Here is a 24,161-nt window from a genome sequence, read left to right on the forward strand (position 1 = left end):
ATTACGTCGCAGTACGAACTGTACAACCACAAGACTAAGTTTTATTTAAACTGCAAAAATAAAGAATATGAGAGGAAATTAGCAAGTCAGCAACGCGAAAAGAGTTTTGTTTGTCCGACAGAATTGTAAACAAAACATTAACTATCCTCACAAAAAACATCGGAGATTATCCTTGACAATCGGCACTGTGAAAATAGCACCTCAAGACAGACAGTTAGCGCCTACATGATTTGAACAATTAAGTAAAACCGCACGAAAAAAGGCCTTCTCTTCTATGATTTGAGTACAGTGCTGTATGAATCACAAGACTGTATTGACGTATAGGATACTGTCAAACAATGTAAACGGTTAAGCGCATATACCGTTTAAGCGCATAAAAAAGCTTGACAAATTGACTATGCGCTTAAACGATTTCGACTGTATTTCAACTTCTTTGGGGCAACCCAAGATATTAAAATTTTTGAAATTTTTTTTTGTGTTGTGCTTAAAATGTCAGTGCACAACTTTTCCGCACTATTAATAAGCGATCTAGAAAAAAAGTTAAAAACGATCCACCCTAATGTTCAGTACTTGATATTCAAAGCATAGCATTTGTGCCATCCAGCACACGTTCATTGCTATAAAGTAGATTAGCTTATATATACAATAAATTGAGTTTTGCTTTAATAGCATGATTGTTGCTATCTTCACATGTAGTTATAAACAATCTGTTTTGGTGTAATGTTGTGGGTTTGCTGTGGTAGTAGCAGTTTGCACTAGCTTTCGGAACACAGTTCCTTAGTCGTGTGCTATGATGCATGGTGTTGAAGTTGGATGCAACCTATTTTGTCTCCTGAAAAGATTGAGGGAAAAATAGAACAAAGCCGAAGTCGTTGATGGGAGTTTCCGCAAACATTTTAAAATTGCATATAACCTTTAGTTGACACTTGAGCAAAATTTCTGGAATTAAGCTTATATGCAAGTTTTGTATTATCATATTTAAACTCAATTGAAATTCTGCAACCCTACATGTGAAGTATATATATATTCTTTTGTACAGCTAACAACAGCTAATCAAGTGGACATTAGTTCCTTTTCATTTGTAATTTTCCATACAATATTTATGCAAAATGGCTCCAACTGGGCGAAAAGTATATGTAATCGGTGTGGGAATGACCAAGGTAAAATATTTTTATTTTTGAATTTGATTGACACTTTCTTGTTGACATGTCAAATAAATAGGCTAATTAGTCAACTTATCCCCATTTGTGATATAAACGAGTTCTTGATTTATTTCATTGCTAAATTGTAATATTAGTCTGGTATGAACCACTTTTACTTTAGAAGTTAGTATTGGTTGTGCAATCTGCATCAATACTAAATGTTCTTTTAATTTTTTATATGTACTCTGCTATTTTAAATAGTCCTTATTCCATGTTGTGTACCATTTATAAGATATAAAATGTATATATGAAGATATAATAAGATCAATTATACATAATGAATAATATGACATGATGGAAAGGTAGTATTTTTCTGTTTTGTAGTTCGAAAAACCAGGAAGACGTGAAAATTTTGATTATCCTGATATGGCAAAAGAGGCTGGAATTCGAGCTCTAGCTGATGCTGGGATTTCCTATCAAGAAGTGGAGCAAGCTGCTGTGGGGTATTGCTATGGTGACACAACATGTGGGCAACGAGCTTTGTACCAGCTTGGAATGACCGGCATCCCTGTTTATAATGTATGGTATATGTTAAGCATACAACATTTATACTGTTGAGGTTATGACTCATCATATATATAACTATCATCCGTAGATTTGTGTCATTTTATTTGATTATGATTGTTTCTATCAGGGCTGTGGAGTCGGAGTCTATGGGATTTTGGCGTTTCCGGAGTCGTTAAAAAACGGCCAACTCTGGCATGTTAAAAAACAATGAACCATAAAATTTTTGTGTGCAATAGATGTTTTCAAAATATTGTTTCTTGTTTCCTATATTGTGCTCCAAACCTTTACCAGAAAATAAAGTTTGGCTCTTGTCAGGTTTGTGAAAGTCGCGGTTTCAGTTTTGATTACCGTACAAATTTAGTGACAGTTATTTTTAAAAAAATGAAAAAAGACAAAAGTTCAAAAAAATTTGGCAACACTAAAGCTGGAGTCAACTAGTTATAAACTGTGGAGTCGGAATCGTATATTTTTCGCCCAACTTCACAGCCCTGGTTTCTATAGCCAACACCAAGATCTTGTTTAAATTTTAAACCGACATAATTATTGTTTTAAAGCTAGTAGCAAGTTATCTTGCAATGGATGTCATAATATTTCGGAATGGCCCGTTTCGGTGAGTCCGATTCGGTGAGTCCGATTCGGTGAGTCCGATCCCTTAACGGGGGATTTTTTCAATTTTTTTTTTAAATTATCGGGTACCGTAGCCTAATTATCATTGCCGTTTTAGGGTTAGGGGTTAGAGGTTAAGGTTAGGGGTTAGAAGTTAGGAACTCACCGAATCAGACTCACCGAATCGGACTCACCGAATCGGACTCACCGAATAGTAGCAGACCCTAGCATTTGAACATCATATACAAGGGTATTTAAAATGACACAACAGCATACAACTGCACTCATGGCACTTCACTGAGAAACAGCTTGCTAAAAAGTCTGATATTATATGCATTGTAAATACTGCTGAGTATAAAACAATTTGCATTTGTATGAGGAATGTTTGTACATGCATTTCTTGGTTTACTTTCAGGTGAACAATGCCTGCTCCACCGGATCTACTGCGCTGTTCATGGCCAAGCAGTTTATTGAAGGCGGTCTTGCCGAATGCACAATGGCCCTTGGGTTTGAAAAAATGGAGAGTGGATCTTTGTCTGCCCATGTATGTTGCAGCTGAGTTTATGTTTTCATTACTTTAGTAATTTATCACTTCGAAAAGTATAGGTTTTAGTAATTCTTCAAGCTTGTAGTCAAATAATGGGGAGTTAGTTATTTTTTAACGCATTAGCTGCAAGCCTGCAAAACAACACTTGAATCTAATCTACGTTACGCACGTTTGTCAAATCTGTTAATTTTTCGAACAGACGTTACACTTGATTGGTGACTTATTAAGTAGTAGGTCTACCTACATTGATCAGAATCCTCCAAACTGTGTTATTTTTCTTCACATCTGCCATGTTTCAAACGAATTGTCATCAAAATCAAATTTTGTAATTGCATTAAGTGGTTTACGACTTCAAAAATTCAAGGATTTTTTACAACAACCTTTCAAACTTGTTTTAGTGGACAGATCGTGCTCCACCTGCTGGTCTTCATTTTCAAACAATGGCAGAGTTGCGTGAAATAACAGCAGCTCCCGGCACTCCGCAGTTGTTTGGGAATGCTGGATTAGAGCACATGGATAGATATGGTGAGCGGAAATATGTTAAGTCGGCTACCGTATTTACCAGTTATCCTATGCAGAAATATATTTACAAAACTGGCTAAAAGACAACGAGCTTTAACTGTGAAAATGCCGTATGAACCCACTACTGCATTTCATACAATTAATCTATTTATAATACAATGATATAACACAAAAATATGTCGAATATTAATAGCTGCTCTGGATTTTTACAAGTGTAGAAGTTTACCACATATTGTTTTTGCAATTAAGCATTTTATTAGAAATTAAGTGAGTCATACCAACATGCATCATCCGAAATACTTTGAACAGGCACCAAACCTGAACATTTTGCGAAGATTGCTTGGAAAAACCACAAGCATTCCACAAACAATCCATACTCACAATTCCAAAAGGAATATTCACTTGATCAAGTCCTGAATGGAAGGAGCATTTATAAATATCTCACCTTGTTGCAATGCTGGTTCGTTATTATCTATGTTGTTGGAGAGGTTTGGTAGTTTATTTACTTTATTTATGTAAAGCAAGAAAATCTTGACTCCATCTCACAAATGCCACGAAATGTTAGCACTTAGCAGTACATGATTTTGCATGACTACAAATTTATGACCGATTTTTAGAGAGCCGCGCATTTTTAGAGAGGCTGACTAGACATACATTCTACTTTAATGCATTACACCTGCATTATTGTTAACACAAATGTATAACGGTTATTTTTTCTGGCTGTGGCGATATTGCGGTAAAGAACGGTAAAGGTAAATAAACATCATTTCTTTATTAGCCCAACCTCTGACGGGAGTGGTTGCGCCATCCTGGCCAGTGAGGACTTTGTAAGGAAGCACAACCTAGAACACCAAGCCGTAGAAATCGTTGGTCAGACCATGGCGACTGATCTGCCAAGCACTTTTAAAGATAAAAGTTGCATTAAGGTGGGTTGGGTGGCCACTCGCTGGCTGATCTGTCATGCAATATGAGATTTTATTTGTAGTTTATTTGCAAAAATAATATAGAAACTGCTCTGATTTTGAATCTTTTATAATTGGAATTCTTTGGTTTGAGTGTTTGTTTTTGCTCAAAGTTTGTTTCTATGGTGCTCAAACGCATATTTATACATATATTTACAGGTTGTAGGATCTGACATGACGAAACGAGCGGTGGATAACCTTGCTAAAGCGACCGGCGGCCTAAGGCCAAGCGATGCCCAGGTCATTGAATTGCATGATTGCTTCTCCGCCAACGAACTTATAACTTACGAGGCGCTGGGTTTGTGCCCTGAAGGTAAAAGTGTTGGTTTCTTACTTTCTTTCATCATAAAAACATTGGTTGTCAGCGACTTAATGCGAAAAGTATTTTCTCGTTTTTTTTCTTCAATTAACCGATAGTCGACAGGATTTCCGGGCCGGAACTCATTGGTTACTTATTGGAATGTTCAGAAATCTCAAAGTAACAGCTGTAAGAGCTTCAGCCACCCTTATGTGCATGTTTTTTGTTCGGTGCAGGTCTTTGCGATGCCCTGTTTTGCAGTAGAAGCTTTTGTCCCAACTTTCATTTTCCTTCACGTTCAGTTATCCCTTAATGCTTCACAATCTTCTGCAGGAAAAGCTGGGGAGTTTATTGACAGCGGAAACAATACATATGGTGGCAAGCATGTCGTCAACCCAAGCGGTGGATTGATCTCAAAGGGACATCCACTCGGGGCCACAGGTGATGTTTTTGTTTAATAATCTCGATCTTGATGACAAAACAGTTGTTGAACGTTTGCCAAACCGCTTGAGCAAACGACCTTTGCCCTCGTTGTGAAGTCGTAACTATTTGCCAAGTCATGGGTAGGTTGGCAAACAATGTAAGCAGGTACCAGCAGACAAGCCTTCCCAGTGTGGAGACTTTGCTTTGTTAATTATTAAGCGCTTGATTGCAGTTCGTTATGAATTGAACTTACCCAATAAAGCATCCTTGCGTGCATGTTGCGGCTTTACTGTTCATATTTTTTTTCGTTTTTATTTTACTGGTGGCTATATTGATGCCCGCATGGAAATTCGATTGCACCCAGATAGGCGTTCAATTTTAAATCTTGCTCTGAACCAATTTTCATAACATTTTCTGTTTTGTGTACCATTGTCTACGACAGAGGTGACGAACCTGCGTCCCGTCACAGAATTTTGTGCGGCCGCAAAACAATTTGATAATCGCTCATGCATGAAAGACACAGGACATCTCAAAGCTGTTTTATGCCTTCACTGGTACACCTTTCCTTTGCTACTTTCTTTTCTTTCGGGTCTTTTCAGTTCTTTTCTAAAATGCACTTTACAAAAAGTCGTTACAGGTCGAGGCTGACAGATGAAAATCTTAGTATGCAGTTGAGAGTTGCCACATCGTCTGTTCGAGCTAATATTGAACGCTTAGTCAAGCAAAAAAACTTTCCAAAAATTCCACCAAGCAAAAAAATTCAATGCTTCAATGTTACTTTTTAATATTTTATGCTTCAATGCTGCATTAGATAGCTTCAGCTGTATGGTTCGCATGGGCTTTTGTTTGTTGTTTGAAAAAGAAATTTCATTTCTGATTTGTTGTTTCGAAGCATAATGGTCGAAACATTTAGTCAACTTGAGCAAAAAGGATAGAGCAAAAAAAAAAAAAAATCATACTCTTATGAAAGCAAACGCTTCGAAAATTAAATTGTCTTCATCATCAGTGCAAGTACTGTTGCTCTATCCTTTTTGCTCAAGTTGATTTGTTTTTATTTTTTACTGTTGTAAGTTTCGATTCTGCGTAAGACAATTTCAACTGTGTGGGTTTTAGCCTATTACTTTCATCTGCCGATTGTTACTTTTCATGAATAATATCTTGAGTCGCTTCTAAAAGATTTCATACTAGGTTACGATTAAAAAGTTGTGTGGCCCGATAACTCATGTGTAATTGACAAAGTGGCCCGCTACCGCAAAAAGGTTCGTCACCCCTGGTCTACGACAAACAAGACGTATCGAGGTACGCAAAAAATCACTTATACGCTCTGAATTTATAAATTACAAACAAGCATATTTTCTGGCAATTGCCATTGTTCACTTTCCAAACGTACTTTCAAGCATTTTATAAAACCTTTCCTCTTCTAATGTCTGTTCGTCTTTAGACTACAGTTGTACACTTCCGTCCACATGAAAATTTTACCAACGCGCGCACCCACGTTTATGTTTTGAGAAATAACGCGACCTTTGCAAATCAAAACATAGATAAATCATGAAGCAGTGACACTGTCCAGCCAGCACATCGTGCGCGAATTTGCTGGCTAGCTTCCCCCAACTGCACGGTATGCTAACTGGTTCCAACTGGATTGTCGGGTTCTAATTCAGCGTTTTGTTGGCTGCATTCTCTTTATTATGAACGAGAGCAATACCAGTAGATCTCGCACAGATTGTCGGAAATGCCAGCGACATTGTATTGCCACACGCAGCAGTACTGCAGTTTATATTGGGTATACAGCTCAGCCTCTGGTGTGCACTGGATAGAGCTTGGTAACTTGTCTTATATTTGAAAACATGCCGGCAGTCTAAATCGCAGAAGTGAAATTTTTTCTATAAAATGACAGTACGTAGAAAAAGTGTACGGTTTAACCTAAGACTTGAGGACAGGGGAATGCAGCTAAGAGTGGCATTCAAAGCATCGCTAGTTAACTTGTTACTAGTAACTACTTGACTGTTATTTTTACATCGCGTAACGATGCTTTTAATCTATTTAACTATATGAAATTTTGATGGGGTTAATCACTACATGTTTGCTTGTCGATCAGTTTAATAAGTTGCCAATCCTCTCTAGGCCTGGCCCAATGCTCTGAGCTGTGCTGGCAGTTACGAGGAGAGGCAGGTAAACGTCAGGTTGAAGGTGCCAAACTTGCATTGCAACATAACCTTGGCATTGGAGGTGCAGTTGTGCTCACCATGTATAGACTTGGATTCCCCGAGGAGAGAAAGCGATGGCTGCAAAGGTAAGGTTTAGTTTTGTTGCGTTTCCCACTCACTACCGAGTTTGGAAGCTTCAGAGAGTTTCCAGAAGCATTAATTGTTGCGCATGAAACGTGCAATCAAAAGTTTTAGAATTACAGGGGATTTCCCTGAAGAGAAACCACTGTAAGAAGTTCACTTGAAAAGTTAAAATCGCTCTTCAGTATTGAGCGACCATGAAAGGAAGGCGCCCATCAAATAAAACTTCTTCGCGTATTCTTTTTTTTTGCTTGATCTGCGTGTGTGACGTAGGTTTAGCTATTACTGCTGGAAAGCCAAGGGCATCATTTGTGAAGATCTCGATTTGTGAACATTTTGTAAAGAAGTCTGTGAATGCTCCTTCATGAAATCGATTTTTTTTTATTAAAACAGGACGCAGCCTTGTTTCTAGCAGTCCAAGCTGTTCAGGACTAGCACATGTCGAGCCCTGTCAGTGAAAACCGAAGTCTCAAAATAATAACAGTTTTGCAGTGGTTGGTTTGCCACAAGGTGGCGATGGTCATCCACTTTTCACATGTTTTCCATCCGCTTCGGAGGAAGCGTTCGAACATTCCACTTTGTGCCCCACAATATGCGTTCCTCCAACGATTTCTGCAACTTCACCAATCTAACAAGCGGTTGCATTTCGCAGACACGGAGGACACCCTCATGAGCATCCTCAGCCGGTGGTTGGTCAGTTTGCGGCCAAGCCCACATCAGCTCTGGCCGATGCGGAGGGATTCAAGACCACTCCTGTATTCAAGGAAATTCAACAAGCCATGGAGAAGGTGGGCAATCGGACTTGAAAGGCTCTAAGACATTTTGAAGTTCATTTTCGGTATAAATGTTTAATGAGCAAATCATACAAAATCTATCAAGCAAACAATAAACTCATGTTCGCAAACGTTTCAAAAACTAACCTGTTTTCATCGACAGTAGTACGAATCGAATTGATTTGATTAATTGAGCTGAATTAAATTTGTAGCACTAATGATGAAAACAGTTTAGTTTTCGAAACGTTTACTAACATCAATTCAATTTCTACATTTTAGGCTCTGCATTTTCCCCTCAAATTGACCAACAAATTGACCAGCATTCCAACCATGTTGCTTGTACATTACAAACTATTCGAGTACACCAACGTTTTTGCTGGCATATTTTCGCATCTTGTTGAAGAACAAATGTACTACATGTCATTTTTAATGAAGCTGGCCTCTCGTATTTTTGCTTGCTGAATGCTGATAATAAAATCGCCTCCAAAGAAACAGCTCAAAAAACATGCTATTGGATTTGCTTTGATAATTCTGTCTGAATTACAGGAAGGTAAGAACTACATCAAGAAGATCAACGGCATTCTGGCGTTCAGCGTGACCAAGGGTCCTGGTGGAAGGAAGGGAGTTTGGCTGATCGACGCAAAGAATGGAGACGGATCCGTTGAATACAACAGCAACAGTGAGTCGGTTGGAACCGGTTTGATCTGCTTTATTATAACATTAACAACTTTGTATAGAAGCAGTTAAGATTTTCCACGTTTCAAATATTGAACTTGGCCAGCGATTGAACCATTAATGTCGCTATTGTTGGATTTGTAATTGCAGTGTTACAATAATTTTAATGGACAGTTTTAAGGTTTCACTTTGTTGTGTTTTGCGTGTCATTTGCTGCGATATCACATGATGTTATTTTGACAGAAAAAGCCGATTGTACGATCACAATGACCGATGACGACATGTACGACCTGATGATTGGGAAGCTGAACGCGAACTCGGTGAGTTGGGCTAACTTGCAGTAGAATAACGCGATAATGTTCTAGTGTGTAATGTTTTTGATTTTTATATTTAATAAGTTTGAACATATAGTTACCAGAGATGAGAGAAATGTACCTCGTACCAAGTCAGTATTATTATTAGAGCATGCCATCGGTTTAGGGAGTCAAAGCACAGTTCTGAAAACTATTCACTAAATGCAATAAAACGTGAAAATACGTGCGAAACATAAATCAAAGTTTACAAATTAAGCAGGTTGTAAAACTTTTATCATCATAGAATCTTATCTGTCGTGAAGCATATCTGCATCTCTATATCATGTATTATTCTCGCGTATCTGCCCCTGATTCCACCAACAATCAGCTTTGAGTGCTATGTTCAATGACGTTACGAGAGAAACTGGGCAGGTGACCAAACACAAGACGTCATGGTGCTTCCAGATAACTTTCCATTGCAGTAGAGTTCGCCAGCTCGCCTTATTCGTCACATTTTTGTTGGTCCCGGCGGAAGTCGTTACAGTTTTGACCTGTTTGCATAATTCGTCAGTTTGCCTACTTCGTCACTTTTTTATCCTCTTGACATGGCGAAGCGAGTTCTCCTGTATTAACCGGCTTGCAGGTCATGTCATTTGAGGATATGGTTACTCCTCTCAAATGGGAGCGGTTGCAAGTGAGTTTTGCAAACGTTTCAGGGTTATAACTTTGTGGAATTGTTTCTATCAGGCATTTTTTAACGGGAAGCTGAAGATAAGCGGCAACATGGGACTAGCTATGAAGATTCAAACTATAATGCCAGCCAGACCAAAGATGTAAGCAATGCTGGATGGTAATGCATTACGTTATTCTAACGTTGCTGGATCATGAGTCAACAACAATGCAGTTTTTAATTGAAGCCAAGTCATCTGCCCAATCTCGACCAGAGATCGAAAATTGTTTTGTCTTTTGATAAAATTTTCAAGGTCGTCTATTATCTACAGAAAAAATTAGTTTTTCATTTAAAGTCTGAACGAAGGTGGTTACCCAGCAAGAAAATCATTTCTTTTTGCATTACTTTAACGTCTGTTGTTCTTGAAGCAATGTTGAAAGAACTGGTTGGTGGCTGGGAATTGTTTGAAGTCTCAAAGCTTCCTCAGCTATGCATCGCTGTGTAATTTTTCGCTGTTGTGGTTATGTTTTTTTGTAAATAAGCTACAAAGTTTCAATAGGCTTTAAAGCTTACATAGGTTTAATATAATGTTGCATCGTTTAATTTCGCATCATGCAATAAACATGTTTTTCTGATTGTGATGCTTTCTTGTTTTGTAAATATTTCGAAAATAAACGTTTGTGGATGCTCCACCGCGGATATCACATGGCATTGAAGCGGCAGACAGCTGTTTCAGCCTTTGTCATCACCAGCACCACACCAATCAGGTGATGACCGTCTTCGCTGTCTTCATTTGATTTCTTTGCTTTCATTTGTGGAAACAACAATTTGCGTAGGCCTATCACCTCTTGAAGTCTATGTTACCTACGTACCTACAGCACAGCTACAAGTTAGACGAAGTTTTAAACATCAGGCAATTTAGGCATCTTGCTTAGGGAACGTTCAAATATTACGTAACGCTTTTTTTCCGAATTTTTGACCCCCCCTCCCCCATGTAACGCCAACGTAACGCTTTTTTCAATCCCCCCCTCCCCCATGTAACGCTTTTTCACTACAAATTCAGCACAAAAAACCACCATTCCGTACTCGAAAGCGTTACGTAACGTTTTGCTTGAACCCCCTCCCCCCCGATGTGACGCTAACGTAGGGGAAGGGAAGGTAATTTGATACACTTTTAACATTTTCGCCTGTTAACTGAAAATTACGTGACATAAACTATGGATTTTAAGCTGAAATGAAAGTCTAATCCCTTACACATTTTTTAAAAACATTTTCGCTTTTCTGTTTTTGTTACTTTTTTTTTAATTGAAATTTTAAAAACGTCACTCAAATGTATCAATTTACCTTCCACGGAAGGTAAATTGATACACCCGGAAGGTAATTTGATACAGTAAAACTAATACAGAAATCCCCTTTAACAGCAAAGCAATAAATGAAAATTTAATATGTGGTTGGCGTGCTTGGGTGCAAGGATGACTGTTGAGGCCTATGTGTGCAGCGAAGCTTCTGCAGCGGGATGGACATGGGAAGGATCATTGGCTGGAGTTCTTATTCAAGGGGGGTGGTTTGCGCTTTTCTCATTTTTTGACAGCAGATAGCGTGTAGGCCTATGAAAGCCTATATAATAGTCGTTTCCCAAAGTAGCAGGTCTTGTTAATAAAGAATAACTTATTTAAATCAACTAGATCAATGACAACATTTATTACAGTCACAAAAAGAATTTAATATACTGTATCAATTTACCTTTTTCAAAAAAAGTTATAAAATTCTGATTTTTGTATGCTTGAATGCACATTGCAGAAAAAACGTGACATGCCCTTGAAGCCTTATCAATGAACTGTCAAATGAGTTTGGTTTCATCTTTCAGGAACTTTTCTTTAATTTTCCAGGCGAAAATAATCATGAGTTAAAAATTTTACGAAAATACTCAAAAAACACACTTTTACAATTTTATGCCATAAAAGCACGAGTTAGCTGCATGGTGCAATTTTTGTAGGCATTATTTTCACAGATCTTCCACCTAATGACAATATTTTTGACTAATATTTTTTGTACATTTCTGTAGGGGGGGTGTATCAAATTACCTTCCGTATCAAATTACCTTCCCTTCCCCTAACGCTTTGCATAAACCCCCCCCTCCCCCTCGAAGGCGTTACGTAATATTTGAACGTTCCCTTATGCAACTGAATAAGTCAGTAGCTGGATCTCAGGCGACCGACGTTGTTAGTTTGCATCATTCTCTGATGCGTTATGAGATGTTTGTTAGGTTTCTACCATAAACGTGGCTTGAATAAAACTTCAATTTTTTTTGTAATTTAAAGGTTATCGCTGGTGTTTTAGCTTTTTTTTTTATCACCCGCCCCAATACTTCATTGGGTTAACAGCCTCTGCAAGTAGGTCTACACGAAACTGTCCGGATTAGCTTTCTCATTGTGATGATAAAATTGTTACAGTAAAAAAAAAAACGTAAACTAACTAGGCTACGTTGGCTGGTACTGGGCATGAAAAACATTTGATTCTTTGCTATGGCCTGGTTCATCGCTTCTAACCGGTGCACCATGTAAGGTCGCTCGGTGTGCCGAGTAAGATTGAAAAAAAATATTTAAAAACTCTGTAATTGCTAGGTGTAAAAAGTAGTATGTGTTCTCTGCATCTGAAACAATAAAATCGGTTTATTAGATGGTGTGATATTTTGTTGGTCAAAGCTAAAAAAATTTCAACCGAAGGTTGTGCACTTGTGCAGTGTATTTTTATACTAAGCTTATATATTCGGAATTATTAGGCCTACAACTGAAAAGCTTTATGTTTTTGCTTTCTTTTTAGGCTGATCTCAATGAGCATACCGTACTTTACAGATAATGAGGTCTTTGTAATAAAAAGTTGCAAGCAATTCAAGAAAAATGCTGATATAGGTTACCCAAACATTTTGAGCTCGTCCGGTGCACCACCATTCAAAGGTCTGCAGGTGCGCTCTGAGGTAAACAAGATCAAGAAACACTGGGGGTAGTATATCGTTGTAAACTTTTTAAATCAAATGTGATGTCACAAACTGAGTGATCTATTAGAATTAGATTACCGCAAACCCATCCACCATACAAATCTTTCTACGTAGCCTACCGGAAGTGGATTATGGAGCAAGCACGAAGAGTTTTGTCGTTGCAACACGAAGTTAATAGTTTTACAGCTCCACTTTTCTTTCAAATAACTTAATTTTGATTAAATTAGATTCTATTGTAATTTTTTTTTTATTTCATATTAGCGACGAATAAACAGTTCACAGCAGAAAATTACAAATTAATAGCCTATAACCTAATCTACTGTATCTAAACTAAAGGCAAGGCTATATGTAGCCCGGTAGCCGCTATATTGCACAATAGGCAATAGCCTGCTAAAGAAATACGACAAAAAGTTCAGTTCATCTATGACGAAAAGTCATAAACGTCACTTGTGTCTTCAATGAGCTGAAAAGATAAATATTCTTCTTTGGATATTTTTCCATCCGCACCGGCTATCGATCCCATTTCTTCCTCCATGCTGACCAACCTCTTCATTTTTAATGGGCTCATCTCATCACTAGGTGGAGCTAGATTGAAGCATTGTCTAACTTTATTGGTCAGAAGCTTATAAACATGCTTGTTGGCGTTGTTCCCTGAGTTGATGGAATGAGCTTCGTCAGCGTAATACTGAAAATAAACATTACATTCTTACTCTGGATACTTCATTCGACAAAGGAAAACTAGGTGCGTACAATAACTGTGTGGGATCGTGACGAAGGGCATGATCACAATTTTGCTACGTGTAGTCTATGCTAGAGTTGATCAATTTGGCCTCAGCGGTTGTTCAATCGCTACTAGATAGATAGTTGTTTATTGGCCGCTGCGAAAAATATGTACAATAAATCAAACACAATGTACAGTAAAACTGTTGAAAAGATTACGGTAAAAAAAAACGAATAAAAATGATGATGGCATCACAGCAGCGGGAGGCTGCGAAGTGACCGTTCAAGGTCTTCAAGTCAAGCAGCCACCCTTAACTCATCAATGATAATTATAATTGAATAGGCTAATTGAGACAAAGAGATGATAATAACAGTAGAACTCGGTTAATCCGGATTCGATTTGACCGGCGATTCCATCCGGATTAGGCGAAGATCCGGATTAACCGATGACGGTTCTATCAAACCTGACTCATTTGTACTTCCAGTTTCATCCGGATTAGGCGAAGATCCGGATTAACCGAATCCGGATTAACCGAGTTCTACTTTTACATAAATAACGGTGAAGCTGTCCAAGATGATAAGAAAAAAAAATAAAATAAAAAACAGTTTAGGTAGGCCAACCTTCCCTATATTACAATTGCGAGTCTGATTAGTAGGTTAATTTAGCGTTTGCCTAATATGAGTCAATAATTTTCTTTTTGTACATTCTTTTAAAAGTTGTGAAGGAAGATTTGCGAATTTCAACTGATATTGTTCCAAATTTTTGCACCAGAGTATTTAATAGAGCGTTGTAGTTTAGTGGTTGTGTATCGAAAATAATAATAATCTAGGTTGGTGCAGTTCCGAGTAGTAAAGTTGTGAATTTTGTAGCATTTTTGAATTTCGTAGCTACTAAATATCATTCGTTTACAATGTGGGCATAACTTAACATATGTGCTGCTGGTTACCACCATATTGGCGATCTTTTGACCATTTCTGCTAAGCTTAAAGTAAAATAATACGCTTTAAATATTTGAACTACGGTATCACTTTATATTACTATAAACAGTCTCAATGGGCTTTATTGGAAACAAATTTACCCTACGATAGCCTACAGTAGCTTATATTGTATTATCTCTGATAATTTTAGCTTCGAAGGTAGGTTATTAGATATTAGATCTATAGCTTACTAGTTACAGAAATGGCTATTCTCCATGCAGTGAATGGGTAAAGTGAATTTTGAAGTTATGATTACTAATTTTAAGCTTTTATTCGATGTAAATTTATCGTTTCTTAAGTTAACCTAATTGGTAAGTTTATAATTGTAGCTTAAGCTACAATTATTTTAAAACAACTTACAAAAAAAAGTATATGCGAGTTTGTGATCGTTATTGTTGGTGAGTGGCAACCTTGACGATATGCTACTTACAAAATTGTCGAAATCCACACCAGCTGCTATCAAGGCTTTGGAAATTAGCGCAGCATTTTGAAAATGGACGTTGTCATCTGCCATCCCGTGGATGATCGAGAACGATGCCTGCGCATAAAAACATGTTTTCGAAGGCAATATTTAAGGAAACAATTATGCAATAGACCAGGAGTTCCCAACCTTTTTTGCTCTTCGTACCCCTTTGTCAGGTCAGAGCATTCTTCGTACCCCGAAAAATAATCTGATAAAAATTTTCAGGTAGGCTATATATATATTGCTAAATAAAATTGCTTTTATACCTCAATTAAAAGTTAAACCGATATTTCACACAAAAATGCAAAAATTACTAAAATAAATTAAATGTCAGTTATTTTGTTTGTCACTTCTGAGTGAGATATTTGTTGCTGCTTCATTGATAAAATTCGATCAAACTATGGTTCGATTTTACTCAAGGCAACACGTAAGTCATCCACCAGTTGCAGACGATTTCTGTACTTATTCTTGCTATAGCCTACATTATGGTCGAAAAGCCACTTTCACAGCGATAAGTTGTTAAGAGAATTAACACTGCCATGGCTTCCATAGCAAGACTTGGGAAAGCTTCATAGCAACACACCAAAAATCTTCTAACTTTGATTTGTCAAATGGCAGTTTCAATTTTTGGTAGCTTTTCATTTCGATTATGTTCTCCTTCCAATTATCCTCATCCGACATTTTTGTTAAATCAAAAAGAAATGGATTTATAATCCAATGCTGGAAATAATTCAATTCACCAGCAAAAAAGTAACCATCGAAAAAATCAACCAGCATCTTTAAATGGAAATAAATTTCATTTTTGTCATTTTGCAGCAAAAAGTTATTTGCAATTTGATCAAGACAAGGAAAATTAGCAAGGTTTCCATTTTCATTTTCAGCAGCAGCAGCAAGTAAAAAAACACATTGTTATGAAACAATGAGGCTTTTTAGCCTACTAAATAACAACAATTATTTGTAGATAATTGTTTTTTTCAAAGCAAAGACGGTAATGGCGTACCGGTAATCATTTACAATTCCAAAATAAAACTGTACTGTGAAATCTGTTTGAAAAGCTGCTCTGTGGCGCAAGGATCTTCGTACCCCTTGATGTTTAATCTCGTACCCCCAAGGGGTAGAAGTACCCCCGGTTGGGAACCCCTGCAATAGACTAATTTGTCTTTTGCATTGGTCACAATAAAAAAACAAAACAATGCTCAAGATTGAAGGCAGGAATCTTTATTATCGAACTAAGAAGTTTGTGTGAGCTTAATTTCTCATATTTGTACAGACTTTACGCTAAATCCAGGAGCGCCGGAACGATTTTTGATTGGGGGGCAGGATTATGAAAAAAGGGCACTTTTGTTGCTGAAAGGCCAATTTTTTTTTAAGTCTTAAAATAAGATATAGCGATAATGCTCATTGATCAGCTCATCATCGAGTAATGATACAAGTGTCCGGTGTACAAAGAACAATGGCACGGAAGAGCATCATGCTATGTTATAATGATATATGCTATCCTACTGTAATACAGAATTTTGTGTCGTGAATATTATTTGAGGCAGAAATAAAAGATTATAATTAGGCTAAAAACGAATAGCTGAAATTGTTAGGCTACTGTATATCGTATTGCAAAATGTGCAACCTTAAAAGGGCGCCATTGCACACGCACAGGCCCGGTTTCTGAAGTGGGAGGTTGAAAAATGACGCTTTCAGTTGCTGAAGTGTTGTTGCTTCTGGATTATTCTGTACGCTAGGTGCCACTAAATGAAACTCTGTCCATGAAAACTGTTGCTTGCTGTTTCTGTGTTCGCAAAGTCAGACGCAACTGAACCATCGAAGAGGTTACTAAATTCGCAAACAGTGACGTGTGACAGCGGCTAAGCCTGCACTGTTTTCTGAGATGATGTTTTTTTTTTATTGAATGGGCTGCTTCTTGGAGCGTAAATTATTTTCTTGTGTTGTTGCCTTACTTTCAGCTGTCATCATCTGCAGCTGGCCAGAAGAACATTATAATTCATAATTGCAATGCATTGAATCAGGTTACCACTAGTTTGGCAGTGACATATAGATGAAATGCTATAAAAATAAAACGTAGACGTTTTTTAAGCAAACAACACTGGTAGGCTATTGATTTTTGTGGGCTTTGTATCTTTGTAAGGTTAACATGGTACATGTTACATCTTGACTATAGGACTAACTTGCATTGGTAGGCTGCTTACAATTTCTACCTTACTTTCGAAGTCGAAGCGCGAACCGGTCATCGATTGTCCGTTGTCTACATTTAGCTGAGTTTTACCTTTTAGATACGGTATAGGCAGTGCCGGTCTTTGGGGTGTGCAAACCGTGCGATCGTACAGGGCCCGAAAATTAGGGGGCCCGCAATTTACTCAGAAAATGCAGTAATTTTTGTCATTTCCAATGGAAAAATTCAACAAAAGAATTAGCAACAAGAAAACATAGAGACACAACCTATTTTGTACCCTGAACATTTCGTACCCTGAAAAGATCGAGAGAAAAAAACAACAGAGCCGAAGTCGCTGATCGGAGTTGCCGCAAACAATTCAAAATTTCTCTCGATCTTTTCAGGGGACGAAATAGGTTAAAATTCGATTTTGTTGACAGCGGACAGCACCGTTTTACAGTAATATTCAGACCTAAATTTTTGTTGAACATGCTCTCAGAATGCCCCAAATTCAAAGTAATTGTTCTAAATTTTCTGTGGTAGGTCTCCCCAGACCCCCCGCCGCTGGGTGTCGCCTTTGGCGAACACACCATCAGGCAACGCCCGCCGACCGTCAAACCACCCCCTCCCCTTTCAAAATACCTAGCTACGCTATTGAATTGGATCATTGTCATTGGGGCCCGCAAAGCATATTCCGCACAGGGCCGGAAATACCCCAAGACCGCCACTGGGTAGGCTATAGGCTACATTGATTTTCTGTTTCAAAATCATTTTTAGAGTTAAAATTATCACAAAACGTTCATATTCAAACACAGCCTATAATTTTACGCCGACACTATTTAACTCACGTTTTTGAAGTTTTCTAAATTTGAGTTCAGAATTGAGCAATTTTCGTATCCCTCTGGGTTGTCGTCCGGTAGGGTCATATATCGCTCAGTGTGAATGCTATCTGAGGTTGCAAAAATATTTTTACTTTAACCTGAAATAATAATGACCAGTAGCAAACACAGATAGGTTTCATGAAAGTGGTTTAGATTTACTTTTGTTGTAAAACCTTGGTGGTTAAATATAGGTTAAGTTGTTGGTCCAAAAATAATAAAATAGTACAATCCTTACAGTACGTTCTTACCGTAAAGGTACCTCGTGGCTAAAGGTGCAACAGCTAATCCACATTTGAACACTCCAGAGCCTTCAGCTAAAAAATAGTCCAGAACGTGGAAAATCTACGTAGACTAGATGCAAACTAATGTAGTAGATAAGTGTTGGCAATATGCAGAGATAGGAGTATATACTATATAGAATATAGTGGGGAGCCTATAAGTATATTGTATCTTTGTATATTTATTTTATGCGTACATTTATTTTAATATAAGTATATTTTCATATAACTGAGCTGATTTTTAATATCACATTCTTTTGATGATTTGATCTTGATCTTCAAAGGCACCAAAACTGGTGATATTGTCACCTCTGGCAATACGAAAAATGGCATGTAGCCAAATAACAAGACTCAACTTGCAAACAACAAGAAATAAGAATAAACCGTTGTGCTTCACCAATCACCATAGCTTATCCACTCCAGTAACAAACTTTTAAAATCACTAAAAAGTAAATAAACGCCTCTCTAATGCAACATGCTAGTAAAAGCTTGTGCTTACATTCTTGTTTGATGAAAAAGAAATTTTTACTGTAACATTGGTGGCCTATGAATAAAATTTTCAGATTTTAAAATCCTCTAACGTTCAATACGTTTCTTGTTTTATTCCGTGCTCTCCGAAATGAAGTTAACTACGTTATGATTTCAGACTACCACAAAGCCCATGCCAAAACCTTACAAATGGTAAACGTCGTTGTGTAGCCGCCGTAACTCCACCCCCAGACAGCCAGTCGATCTTCATCTACCCATGACTTTTGCGCAAAGTATCGTCCGACCTCGGTTGTGTCTTCTTTCTCCAATTGACCTGAACAGCCAGCCAGGTGGTTCATCTTATACAAGAACAGGCATTTCTGATTTAAACTAAAAAGTATACTAGCAAAGTCATCATTATCTTCATCATTAATATGATTATCTATAAATTTTTGGCATAATCTTTAGACTGTAGGCTAGTTTGCCATTTCTTTTCTTCATGCGAGGTACCATTGACTCTACGTCTATGTGTTCAGCTTGTTGTAGATGACATTTTAACTGCTCCACTCAGAGCCCATCTGTCCAAATCAAGCACTTATCTCAGCCAAATTGCGTTATCAACATTTTCCAGAGGTATCATAAAAATATAAGCATAAAAATGTGAAATAGGCTTATAGAAAAGCATAAGGTACCATACTGCATGTCTTGGTTAAAGAAAGTATTACTTTGAATGCTCACCGATCTTTTTATAAAGCATATGAGATATTCCGTCTCCTCTATATCCGCTTCCTCTTCCATCCAGGCTCACTACTATGATTTCATACTGACTCACTAAATGAATAGGAGCCCAGCTTTTAGTCCACCTGACGATTAGGAAATGAAAACATATTTTCATTACAATCTTAACGAGGTTTAAAAGATCTTACGTGAAGCTTGATCAAGACACCAAAAAACACTACTAAAAAGTCTAAAAACTACTAAAAAAAAAAACTAAGCCGTGGCCGAGTGGTTAGCGCGTTGGGCTCGCAGTCGAGAGCCTGCATGTTCGACTCTAGCCACCCGCACTTGCTGTTGTTTCTCTGGGCAAGAAACTTAACGATAATTGCCTCTACCTAGTGGTCGATTTCGAGTAATGGGTAGTACCAAATTTAAGTCATAAGTAAAGTAGACAACTGGAAACAGACATTGCCGTCGGCTGCAGCGTGGTTCAGGTGTATGTCGGAAGGCGTACACCGATGCATAGCGCTCAAGTCCGCTTTCCCGCAATGCAGGATAAAGATAAACAAACAAACAAATAGATTTAGTCTGCTTACTTTTTACATTAAGATGTCACTATGGTTTTGTATAATAAACAAACGTTCTCAAAGTAAATAAACTGTCTATCTGTTGCAAAAACAAATAGCCCAAAATAAAGTTATTAAACTCATTTCCAGCAAACGTTTTGAAAACTAAACTGTTTTCATCTTCATTGTTTTTTTGTTTTTTAAATAGATAAAGCATTTTTTCCTGGCTGTCGGTATTCGGTTGAACATTGAGCACTCGCTAACAGGCTACTGTGAGAATATAGCGTATTGTTGACCATGTCGGTATTGCTTCTATATGCTATTACGTGAGATTTCACCTATCTCAAACAATGTGTTTAATTCTACAGTCAAATGTAGCCTACAACACAGCAAATACAGCGATGGACAGTTGGACACCATGTTTTTCAATGCCCTATTATGTCATGCACCATAAAACCGCCAAACGATCCACACGCGCTGGGTATTGCTAGGCACCCTTTCTGCAGTCTACGCTTCAGTACCAGAAAAATTATACATCCACAAGTGCTACCGTAATTACTACCAACCTGTCTTGCACTTTTTGGAAACCGGGACCTCCATACACTTCGATTAGAAGTGGATATTTCTTTTTTTCATCGAAGTCTGCTGGTTTGTGAAGTTGGTATAAAATTGTAATTCCATTTTCACTTTCTATCTCGCCATATTCCTTTACTGGCCATTTAACCTGCACAAAAAATAGCAAACATAGGCTAAAAGTATATCAAAAATGCTATGAAATCTATTTGCATTTTGTTAATTAGGGAATACTATTCAAGGGAATAGTTGGATCCTATGTGTAATAAAACTTAAATCACAAGCATGAAATTAAAGTAGCAGATCTATCTACTTCTGGAACCGGACCCGCGTAAGTAGTAAAAGCTGTCATGAGTGGTCTAATTGTCAGGACAGAAATTTTGATAAAGCTTTTTCACCTCGACATTTAACACTCTTTAATCAATCGTTTACCTGGTTGAAAAGGTACCCGGTCATTTGGTCGACAGGACGTTTGGTCAACAGACATTTGGTCGACAAGACATTTGGTCGACAGGACGTTAGGTCGCCAGAACGATTCGTTTTAGGTTTAGTTAACTAACCTTAACACTAACCTAACATAACCCTAACTTTAACCCTAACTCTAACCTTCACCTAACCCTAACCCAAATGTTCTGTCGACCAAATGTCTTGTCGATCAAATGTCCTGTCGACCAAATTTCTGTCGACCAAACGACCGGCTACGGTTGAAAAGATGCATAAGCTTGCAAAAAGAGGCACAAAGATCTGTACTCTGTTCGATGTTTTAACAAAAAAATTACAATAAAAAAAAATTTACAGTCCAGCAAAAGAAGTGTTTTACCTCGGATTTGCTAGTAATTAAATCCTCGTTGGCTACAATAACTTCTGGGGTTCCGTAATTTCCATCTGCTCCTAACTTTTGAAGTGTAGACAGAGGCACATCCGGACCACCGCAGTTGATAACAAGGTACGATCCGCTTGGGCTGAAACTTGGAGAAATCCATTTGCACCTTGCCAGTAAAAGAAGCATTAAAAAATAGTCTTAATAAGCTCAAACGAAAAAATGTCCATAGATCATCTTTACCTTTGCTAAGAAAGTGGCCTTGAATTAAAAACACCATAACTTTGGACGTCAATAAATGACAGTGATTTAATCACAAAGATTTTCTATATTTACATGAAAATAAGACAGAAATTTTATTTTAGAGTGCATCGTTATAGCTTTCATCATCGAACGAAACCAACACAAAGATTTTGTTGAACAAATTTTGAAAGGGCATTTTTATATCATGTGCTTGCACAAATTAGCTGAGAAACTCAACTTTTTTTCTAGAAACTTTCACAATAAAACTAAAAGAAACGTTAAAGAAAATAAATAATCTTTAATCAATTGTAGCATAGTGTTTTAATGTTTGTATTGTTGCATAGGCGTAGTGTTGTGACAAAGTAATCCACTACGAAAGTAATTCTCACTCCACCTGTCCTGTTCAAAACCTTCACAAGTCATGCACTCCCAGTCTGAAGATGGAATTGGATAATTGGTGCTTTTTGTAGGAATTCTGAAATGAAAAAAATCTTCATCTGTCCATGTTCAAAAAAAAAAACACTTTGTGTTTAGCATTGTATAAAAGCGCAGTCGACTTTGACTTCAAAAGTTGGAGTTTTCAAAGAAATATATTTTATGTAGTTTGCTTGAACTTAGAGGTTAGGTTAATTATTATGTGTGTTTAATAGCCTACTACAGGCGACATCGTTTTCGCATTCCAACAGTATAAAATTAATTGGATTGCACTGAAACGAATTGTTTGCTCTTCTACAAGCCTATTAAGCTTACAAGCGCTCAGGTTAACGCTTTGATGAAGTGAAAACAGCACTAGCCTTATAATACACACTGGAGACTATATGGATATAAAACACACTTTATTACTAGTAAAAAGACACAGTTTGTGGCGGAATCCAATAGACAAGCAAATACATTAACACCTGAATTGTAGGCTAGATCATTCTTGAATTAAAGATTTTAGCCAAAAGTTTCCGCGAGTTGCACAATTAATTTAACTTTTACCTGAATAGGTTTCTACTCCGAGGAAGAGGATAAGCGGCTATGAAATACAGCCAACCGTTCGTCCCATCGTATGATTGGATGGACGTCACAACGTTGTTACCATTAGTTAAAAACGTCTTTGTGTCGGCCTACAAAGAGTTTCATAAAGGCTTCGTGAAAAAATATTTCAGCAAAGCTAGACTAAGATACTTTTTTTGCACTTTACATGACAAAAGGAAAGGAAATGTCTCTGAAAGTCGGTTTTGCTTCGCCTCCAAATGAATGCATATCAACTGGAGGCAAGTACGATTTTTGGTTTATTGCCACGATTGATTATTCTTTGCTGATTCTGAAATCAAATGCGATACAAACTCGAAAAGGATAAAGCCATGAAAAGTAAAGACTTATTTGTCGCGCAGAAGCCTATTATGTCACTACAAGTGAATAGCAATAAGTTGTTGGAAAATAACTTTTAACTTTTTTCCCGTTAAGCAGGCAGTAAATATTTTGAAACTCACGTTACTGTGCGTATTTAATTTGTCGCTTTTCAGTCTTTTTCGTTGCATTATTACTTCTTACAGTGCGTTGCGGAGCCCGCAGCGTAACAAACTTTTCTTTTAATTCTGTTTGTAGTTTTTGCTGCTTTTTGTGGTTTTGACTGAGCTTATTCCGAAGAAGTCAATTATGGACTATTGTATTCTGATTAAATCGCATTATTTCTGTCAGACTGCAATTGGCACTGAAAACAATGTCCTTCTGTTCTTCACACGCTGTCATGTCATAGCGCCTTACAGACAAAGAGCCAGAACCGAAATTAAATGCGCCATGAAAGGCCACGGTATCGAAATCGACTAATTGTTGTATGCGCAATTGCGCATAATGAGAGCGATTAGCTTGAACGACAACTGTCGCGATGCGCACCATGTTAACATGTTATGTGGCGATTGAACAATCTCGGCAAAAAGCATTCTTAATGATCTTGCCTTCATGTTTGCTCTTGGTACAAGCAAGTTGGAAGTTGAGAACTCGCTGGCTAGCGCATCGCTATGACTGATAAAATTGGTTGAAAATTTTGAAAACGAAAAACATAAGAGTATCACGGAAAGCGTAAAGTTTTAATATTGAAATGACGTAGTCTACTGCATTAGATTATCTTGGGCTTGGTCAATGCAAAAAATTGTTTTTATGTTCATGTAACAAAATTTTTTCCCACCTCCACGTCAACTAAAGCAACTTGCCAGTATCCCTCATCGTTGGAGAAAGCAGTGAAGTAAGAACGCACTTTGCCTCCAGTATCAGGATGAACGTTCATCATCTTCGGCGTAAAAGGGGTTCCACCATCTCCTATCCAACCTGTTGTGCTTCTCTCGACTGCAGCCTAAACATATTTTACAATCGCTTAAAAAAGTAGGCCTACATGATCAAATGATTTCATATGGCTAAATCAGCCAATGCATTCAAATTTATACCTTGATCAGGCTACCAAGTTTGCAGACAAAATTTTGACAAAACATAGCCCACAATAACATTATAAAACTGAACAGGCTTACCGAATACGGTAAGCGT

General features: G+C 37.6%; 2 protein-coding genes across 2 annotated transcripts in view; one reads left to right on the forward strand and one right to left on the reverse strand.

The window, feature by feature from the left end:
• The first annotated feature begins 1,037 nt into the window (after nucleotides 1–1,037).
• Nucleotides 1,038–10,458, forward strand: LOC145764504 (sterol carrier protein 2-like). Its single transcript, XM_082576123.1, has 13 exons — nucleotides 1,038–1,160; nucleotides 1,527–1,721; nucleotides 2,731–2,859; nucleotides 3,261–3,387; nucleotides 3,694–3,844; nucleotides 4,163–4,310; nucleotides 4,506–4,659; nucleotides 4,978–5,085; nucleotides 7,192–7,360; nucleotides 8,008–8,143; nucleotides 8,675–8,807; nucleotides 9,047–9,123; nucleotides 9,844–10,458. Exons 1-13 carry the CDS (start codon nucleotides 1,110–1,112, stop codon nucleotides 9,931–9,933), a joined length of 1,668 nt encoding a protein of 555 aa, XP_082432249.1. The 5' UTR covers nucleotides 1,038–1,109; the 3' UTR covers nucleotides 9,934–10,458.
• Nucleotides 10,459–13,010: 2,552 nt separating this feature from the next.
• The window catches only part of LOC145765284 (dipeptidyl peptidase 4-like), a 29,666-nt gene continuing 18,515 nt past the window's right edge, over nucleotides 13,011–24,161 (reverse strand). The window contains exons 9-19 of the mRNA XM_082577086.1: nucleotides 23,809–23,973; nucleotides 22,617–22,744; nucleotides 22,030–22,110; nucleotides 21,393–21,561; nucleotides 20,566–20,723; nucleotides 19,455–19,579; nucleotides 18,925–19,050; nucleotides 18,219–18,284; nucleotides 17,938–18,038; nucleotides 14,893–15,000; nucleotides 13,011–13,449 (exon numbers count right to left, since the gene is read on the reverse strand). Coding sequence (XP_082433212.1) covers nucleotides 13,186–13,449; nucleotides 14,893–15,000; nucleotides 17,938–18,038; nucleotides 18,219–18,284; nucleotides 18,925–19,050; nucleotides 19,455–19,579; nucleotides 20,566–20,723; nucleotides 21,393–21,561; nucleotides 22,030–22,110; nucleotides 22,617–22,744; nucleotides 23,809–23,973 — 1,491 coding nt within the window. The 3' untranslated portion in view covers nucleotides 13,011–13,185. The remainder of the gene's footprint in view (nucleotides 13,450–14,892; nucleotides 15,001–17,937; nucleotides 18,039–18,218; nucleotides 18,285–18,924; nucleotides 19,051–19,454; nucleotides 19,580–20,565; nucleotides 20,724–21,392; nucleotides 21,562–22,029; nucleotides 22,111–22,616; nucleotides 22,745–23,808; nucleotides 23,974–24,161) is intronic.

This window comes from Aplidium turbinatum, chromosome 2 (genome assembly GCF_918807975.1).
Source record: "Aplidium turbinatum chromosome 2, kaAplTurb1.1, whole genome shotgun sequence".
NCBI lineage: Eukaryota > Metazoa > Chordata > Ascidiacea > Aplousobranchia > Polyclinidae > Aplidium > Aplidium turbinatum.